Source organism: Esox lucius, chromosome 25 (assembly GCF_011004845.1).
Source record: "Esox lucius isolate fEsoLuc1 chromosome 25, fEsoLuc1.pri, whole genome shotgun sequence".
Lineage (NCBI taxonomy): Eukaryota > Metazoa > Chordata > Actinopteri > Esociformes > Esocidae > Esox > Esox lucius.
Genome location: NC_047593.1, coordinates 311,131 through 319,424, shown reverse-complemented (window position 1 = coordinate 319,424; position 8,294 = coordinate 311,131). Strand labels below are relative to the sequence as shown.

At 38.5% G+C, this 8,294-nt stretch overlaps 1 protein-coding gene across 1 annotated transcript in view; it reads right to left on the bottom strand.

The window, feature by feature from the left end:
• Positions 1-900: 900 nt before the first annotated feature.
• Positions 901-8,294, bottom strand: part of LOC105030948 (retinal guanylyl cyclase 2) — a 182,894-nt gene continuing 175,500 nt past the window's right edge. The window contains exons 19-20 of the mRNA XM_029118297.2: positions 4,784-4,869; positions 901-2,154 (exon numbers count right to left, since the gene is read on the bottom strand). Coding sequence (XP_028974130.2) covers positions 2,058-2,154; positions 4,784-4,869 — 183 coding nt within the window. The 3' untranslated portion in view covers positions 901-2,057. The remainder of the gene's footprint in view (positions 2,155-4,783; positions 4,870-8,294) is intronic.

Here is an 8,294-nt window from a genome sequence, read left to right as displayed (position 1 = left end):
AGATGATGATGTGATGTGGAGTACCATTCATTCACATTAATAACTGCATGACAATTTGTAATATTCGTCTTATTATTTCATGATATTTATCAATGACGTTTATTGTTATTTAGAAGAAGAATGTCGTTATTATTATTATTTCTATTATTGTCTAAAAGAAGAAGAATGTCATTTTTATTATTTTGTCAGTCTGAATTATATTTTGGTAATTCAAAGCCTTTTATTACTGAACCCAGTCCATGCGCAACTGCCGTGCCTAACCCTGAAACGTCATGTAAAGCGCACAGACTCGCATCTGAAGGAATACATGTAAGTCAAATGCTTTGGTAAAGTCACACAAATGAAACTTTGAAGTCCATGTTGCACAAAAATAAACACTGAAGTTTGTAATTATGTTGTTGTTTTTTTTTACAGTAGGTCATAATGTATCACATCTTTTAGTTTGTCAGTGCGTTAGGATTTTCTTTTCTGCGCTGTTAAGGTTTCATTTCTCTCCGCCATGTCCATGTGCAATATTCTGTTGTCATCCATCCACCAAAGATCACTCCAAATATAACTATTAATACTGTTTTATTTTCCGTTTACATCTCTGCACTGGCATAACATCAGTGCACGAGGGAACTGCAGCAGAGGCTGAGTATACGGCTACACATTTTTTACTTGAGACAGGTCAAAATAAAAGTCCCGTCTTTTCACACATGCGCACAATTAACTCTTGCACAATTTTGGGTATACAACAGTCAGTATCATAATTAAACAACATAATATAACATAAATGATGAGAACATATAACTCAACATGCGCATTTCCGCACTAACTCAAAACGTGCGTACACCACCTCCTGAGCTGGCGTAGGATTTGAGAGTGCCGTACGCCAACGTCCATATTGATAAATCTCAAAGTCACCGTGGTTTTGGGTGTACGCCAGGTGCACGCTGGAAATTTGGTGTACGCACTTTTGATAAATGAGTGCCATTATGTAGCTTTTCATTCCAGCTAATTATTAGATTCAGGTGTGCTAAATTAGAGTTGGAGAGAAAACCTACAGGACAGTGGCTCTGCAGGAACAGGGTTGGCCAGCCCTGCCCTACATAATAGGCCACTCTGAGTTAAAATTATTTGTATGAAAAATCTATAAATTTATTATTTCAAGTCACAAGACAGAATTAATGCACGCGTCGGCCATCAAGAATTCAACCTCAGAGTTTTGTGAAGCTTGGAAGCTGCCACTGGACGTGACGCAATGTGAGTAGTGTAGCAGCAGTCATTAATTTCAAAGGGGTGATTCCATAACGGTTGATGGCTGATGGCTGTAGGGTAGCTCCAATGTAAGCTATTCAACATCCCCCATCATTGTATCGGAACACCAACCCAAACTCTCCTCAAGATATGTTTCATAGCTCTACTGCTCTCTTAATTTCACGATCTTGGTCAGGGGTATTAAAATCTGGCCCTTGAAGCCAGTTCCAAATTGCACCTTGCCTTGTATGCCTACTTGTTTCCTGAAGGTGTCGGCCACCTCCGAAGCTTAACTTCCTCCAACCTTTTTTCATTAAACATGCATCTCCCCATCTTGGTTCACCCCTATCTAGCAACTACTGACGACAACAAAAGGATGACAAGCAGCCAGACGTCATTGTAGCTAGCTAACGTAAGGTAAAACGTGTATTAATGGCGGAGTTTCTCGTTGTCTAAGACTGTTAAACAAATACACGCTAATTAGACATTTTACCTGCTGTTCCACTGTGGGCTACAATTTCCCCCCATCAGCCTAAAATGCACCATCTGCAAATTTATGGTAAATTTATGACAATTTATGACCATTCCTCTGATATTTTGACCTTTTAAGACTTTTCAAGGAGCCGTGGGAACTCTGGTAGTTTAACATAGGTCACATGATGTATATACTTGGAATATTATTGCACTAGAAGGTGTCATAATAAATCGATGTAGAATTCTGGAGAGACTGATGTATTTAAAGCTGAGAGGTAACAGTAGTAGTAACACTAAAGACTAAGTAGAGCTACACAAATAGGAAATATTTCAGCATCATGTTGTTATTTTTTGTTTTGTTTGTTTTTGTTCTGCCGGTCAAGGAACTTCTGTCTGCGGTCCGCTGGAATTTCATCTAGACTGATTCCATGGTTACTGGCCCTGGGGAGAGAAAGATGCATGTTATAATGTTGTAGCCTTAAAATTGAATAACGACAAATATTCAAGATTTGTCTGAATTCATAGATCGTTTGAAGTAATTTTTTGACTCTGCACGCAATTCTATTACTCAGGGAGAACAAGGTCAAGCTGGCAGGAGTGCAGAATCTCTGGTTACATTACTCTGTCCTCACTAATGCGTTTCGTTTGAACTTTGTGAAGTAACGATTATCTATGTGAAAAACAAATCTTCTGTCACACGGAAAACAAAAAATTGGGGAACCTTGGGTACATACCATATACATTTTATGTGATGAATGGCAGTTGTGTGTTTTAAAAAGGACAGTTTCTAAAATCTCTTGTGTAGTAAGTTCTATCAAATCTCATTTGTGGGGGAGAGTAATGTACTACATTACACTGCACTTGCACTAGTGATTGAGCACACTTTTTCATACTGGCCCCACATCAAATCAAGTGAGTTACATAGGAGAACATATGATGGGGTTTCCTGGATTGACTAATGGCGTGGGTGGGGGTCCTAGAACAAGAAAAGTTGCAATTAAAGAACTTAGACAAATCTCAGATATTCGTCATTACTTCCCTTATGTTACAGTCTGCAATTTTTGGTCACTGATTGTGAAAGCGGCCGTGTCAAACTAAAAAGTCTCATTGTCATGTTTGTGCCCCATTTAATCAAAACCAATTACTTTCAAACTTGGAATTTCATGATTAACAGAGGTATGATAGAGATTCTACTAGCAGATTATGCAAACATAAACAACATATTACATATCCTTGCAAAATAGGTGTTTTAACACTAGGACAGCCAAATGCCTACGTGAATTGGTGTTTGAGTTTGTAATTGAAATAAAACTGCCATTTTGAAAGCTACACCCTCCTCTTTCCATGACTTTTCTTAAATAGGCGTATATTACATTTTTCCGTTGTCAGAATTATGAACTCACAAAAGGAAAACTATCTACATACTATTTACCTGTTTATTTCCTACTATTTTCAGACTTAAATCGCCAATAGCCCATGGCACTTAGTGTTGGTACCCAAATGGTACCCACTAATCACTCCTCACTGAATGCATGATGTCAATAGATGAATGCGTGATACTCCCAGATGAATGATCAGAGCTTGGTTGAATTTGAATGAACTTACAAATGAAATACAAGATTTCCATGACCCTTCATAAACTTAAATAGGCTATTATTGAAACATAATACAAATGATATCGGCTACTTATCAAACGTTAGGGTTTTTCAATAGGTGATTCAGCTTATTGTGTAGGCTAATTCATCAAATGTAAATCTAAGAATGTATTATGCTAAATAATTATTCATGAAACAAAATACTAAGGATATTGTTCATCAGTCACCAATTCAACAAAGGTATTACATGTTACTGTTTTTATATTTGGGGAGAGAAAGAAACTAAATCGCACACACATCATATCATCTCACTTTGAATTTTCTCAACTTGTTTTACTGAAGGTAAATATTCTACGAATCTATTAGGCTAAATAATTATTCACGTAACGAAATACCAATGATATTCTTTCCCACTAGAGACTTGCATTGGCAATAAAATCTATTCCATAGCCCCACTACAAACCCCGGGAGAGTCCTGCAAAGACGTCCCATTCACATTTTGGACCTTGTCTTTTTTTTTTAATAACTTCTCAAAATTTTGGACCTTGTCTTTTTTTTTTATAACTTCTCAAAATGTTTCTAAAACGTATTCATGTCACCTATAGACAAATTCTATATGCCAGTAATCTAGGAGACTAGAGCTATGCATTGGGGTTGAAATTAAGCAACTGTGCTTTAGGCCTATGTGCGGCTGTTCATGTGGATATCCTCTGATCGTCTCAAACTGGTTGATAATGTCTGTTATTTCACCTTGTACATCCCCAAAATGAGATCAAAATGAAAACAAAATTCTAATGGATTTATTTTTGAATAATTTAAGTGTTATGTAATTTTCATTTTGTACATTTGTAGGGCATAATAAACAAACGAAAATGCTTATAGCCTGTATTCTTAGAAATAGTAATTCTATGTAGTCTTTTTTTGTAATTTTTTTTCTTATAATTTTGACCCTCAATACAAACACATGATTGTATTTTTTCTAATTCATTAACCATTTAAAATAAATTGTATAATTGCAAATTTTTTGGACTATTCTACTGTGTATAGTTTGATGACATCCCTGTAGAAGAACTGATTCTCTGGCAGGATGGCGATGTGGAGGTGCGTGTGAATGCTAATAGGCCTGATTCATCTGTTAATTATGAAAAACTGTGTTTGGCTCTGGCTTTTAATGTTCGTTTGAAAGGCTGGACAGTCCTAGTGTTAAAAAATATTTTGTTAATCTCAAAAGTCTCATACTGGATACATGGAACATTGATTTTCAGTAGGATAAGTTAAAACAATAATATATTTAATCCTTGCAGGCAGGGCGGGCTCTAGCCTTATCGGGGCCCTAAGCAACATTTTATTTGGGGACTCCTCCCCTAGTAGTACCAAGCAATCCAGGGTCCCCTCGTTGTCCCATATAGATTTTTATTCAAACCTAATATAGGCAACAAAGAATTTGGATGGAAATACATGTATGTTTAGTTTACCCTGGTGATAGGTCAGGAGGAACAGGAAGTGGTTTGGTGAAGCCATCTCTTCCAAGCAGCCAGTAAGTGTCCTGACTGTCCTTTACCTGAGTGGGAGACAAGACATCAGCTTTCAGTAAGAATTAGACATGTGTTTGAGTGTGTGTGTGTATGTGCATGCGTGCATGTTTTGTTACAAAACCTGATTATTTAGTAACATTAACCATTAATATATTTTTACAACATCTGTAGTAACTCTGATCATTTTGTACACTCTCAGGTTTTGTACACTTTTGGGACAGAAAATGATTCAGTTTTAAAGCATGTTTTCTGGAATTCTGTTGTTGCCATGGGACAAGTTTACATTCTCTCTCAAGTTTCACAGCTGATTTCCTATATTCTACACACATTAACATGATTTATTGTAGTGTTTGCCAAATAGGGTCATCAGATAATTTTTTTTAGCTTTATGCATAGAATCAGGCTAGCAGCAACCTACGGTAGCTGCATAATGTACTTGTAATTAACATGGTTGTTTTCTTCCTGCAAATGTCCCTAACATTAAAATGTGTGAGGTACAAAATAATTACGACCCCATTACTGATACTGGAATTGTCTTGGAATTTCTTGAACTGCTGTATTCTTAATTCTATAAATTCATAAAATAATTTTTATTTATTATTTTTTTAATAATAGTTGGTATATACGGTCAAAGCTGGTGGGGTAGTGAATCAATATTGGTTCACATGCCAAAGAAGTTTAGGAACACTTCACATTTGCAATATTAACATGATACATGAATGAGAATCTGGCAAGTGTCTATAGTGAATCTAAGCATTGACATTACTGAAGCTCACTTTTCAGCACAAGCATTGCCATGGGAAGTAGGAGTGGAGTAGCTGACATGATCAGGAAATGTACAGAACTGCGTTTTAGATTCGATTAAAGGCTACACCTCCACTGTGCGTTATTGTACCACCAAAGTGCTCACGATTCAGATGTTCTGCTAGTTTGATTGAGGTAAAGTTAGTATATTCAACAACAAACCTTTGCTGTTACCATATAAAATCATAGAAAAAAACTTCCATTCTTCCTTAATTGCTATGAGAGATATTTCCTGAGCACGTATTGTAGTCAGAAATACACTCACCTAAAGAATTATTAGGAACACCTGTTCAATTTCTCATTAATGCAATTATCTAATCAACCAATCACATGGCAGTTGCTTCAATGCATTTAGTGGTGTGGTCCTGGTCAAGACAATGTCCTGAACTCCAAACTGAATGTCAGAATGGGAAAGAAAGGTGATTTAAGCAATTTTGAGCGTGGCATGGTTGTTGGTGCCAGACGGGCCGGTCTGAGTATTTCACAATCTGCTCAGTTACTGGAATTTCCACGCACAACCATTTCTAGGGTTTACAAAGAATGGTGTGAAAAGGGAAAAACATCCAGTATACGGCAGTCCTGTGGGCGAAAATGGCTTGTTGATGCTAGAGGTCAGAGGAGAATGGGCCGACTGATTCAAGCTGAAAGATGAGCAACTTTGACTGAAATAACCACTCGTTACAACCGAGGTATGCAGCAAAGCATTTGTGAAGCCACAACACGCACAACCTTGAGGCGGATGGGCTACAACAGCAGAAGACCCCACCGGGTACCACTCATCTCCACTATAAATAGGGAAAAGAGGCTACAATTTGCACGAGCTCACCAAAATTGGACAGTTGAAGACTGGACTGGTCTGATGAGTCTTGATTTCTGTTGAGACATTCAGGTGGTAGAGTCAGATTTTGGCGTAAACAGAATGAGAACATGGATCCATCATGCCTTGTTACCACTGTGCAGGCTGGTGGTGGTGGTGTAATGGTGTGGGGGATGTTTTCTTGGCACACTTTAGGCCCCTTAGTGCCAATTGGGCATCGTTTAAATGCCACAGCCTACCTGAGCATTGTTTCTGACCATGTCCATCCCTTTATGACCACCATGTACCCATCCTCTGATGGCTACTTCCAGCAGGATAATGCACCATGTCACAAAGCTCGAATCATTTCAAATTGGTTTCTTGAACATGACAATGAGTTCACTGTACTGAAATGCCCCCCACAGTATCCAGATCTCAACCCAATAGAGCATCTTTGGGATGTGGTGGAACGGGAGCTTTGTGCCCTGGATGTGCATCCCACAAATCTCCATCAACTGCAAGGTGCTATCCTATCAATATGGGCCAACATTTCTAAAGAATGCTTTCAGCACCTTGTTGAATCAATGCCACATAGAATTAAGGCAGTTCTGAAGGCGAAAGGGGGTCAAACACAGTATTAGTATGTTGTTCCTAATAATGCTTTAGGTGAGTGTATATGCACATTTTACAACCTTTGATTTGCATATTTATTTTATTGAAAATCAAATACGAGCTGAGATTAGGAGCACACTCTTAAAGGGGGTGCTCCTAATCTCAGTTTATTACCTGTATAAAAGACACCTGTCCACAGAAGCAATCAATCAATCAGATTCCAAACTCTCCACCATGGTCAAAACCAAAGAGCTGTCCAAGGATGTCAGGGACAAGATTGTAGACCTACACAAGGCTGGAATGGGCTACAAGACCATCGCCAAGCAGCTTGGTGAGAAGGTGACAACAGTTGGTGCGATTATTCGCAAATGGAAGAAACACAAAAGAAGAGTCAATCTCCCCCGGTCTGGGGCTCCATGCAAGATCTCACCTCGTTGAGTTGCTGTGAGAATCATGAGAACGGTGAGGAATCAGCCCAGAACTAAAATGGAGGATCTTGTCTCAATGATCTCAAGGCAGCTGGGACCATAGTCACCAAGAAAACAATTGGTAACACACTACGCGGTGAAGGACTGAAATCCTGCAGTGCCTGCAAGGTCCCCCTGCTCATCATCAAAAAGTTGATTTATTTCAGTAATTCCATTCAAAAAGTGAAACTTGTATACTTTACACATTCATTCCACACAGACATATATATTTCAAGTGTTTATTTCTTTTAATTTTGATGATTATAACTGACAACTAATGAAATGACAACCCCAAATTCAGTATCTCAGAAAATAAGAATATTGTGAAAAGGTTCAATATTGAAGACACCTGGTGCCACACTCTAATGAGCTAATTAACCCAAAACACCTGCAAAGGCCTTTAAATGGTCTCTCAGTCTAGTTCTGTAGGCAACACAATCATGGGGAAGACTGCTGACTTGACAGCTGTCCAAAAGACAACCATTGACATCTTGCACAAGGAGGGCAAGACACAAAAGGTCATAGCTAAAGAGGCTGGCAGTTCACAGAGCTCTATGTCCAAGCACATTAATAGAGAGGCGAAGGGAAGGAAAAAATGTGGTAGAAAAAAGTGTACAAGCAATAGGGACCCTGGAGAGGATTGTGAAAAAATATGGGGGAGATTCACAAAGAGTGGACTGCAGCTGGAGTCAGTGCTTTCTGAACCAACACGCACAGACGTATGCAAGACATGGGTTTCAGCTGTCGCATTCCTTGTGTCAAGCCACGCTTG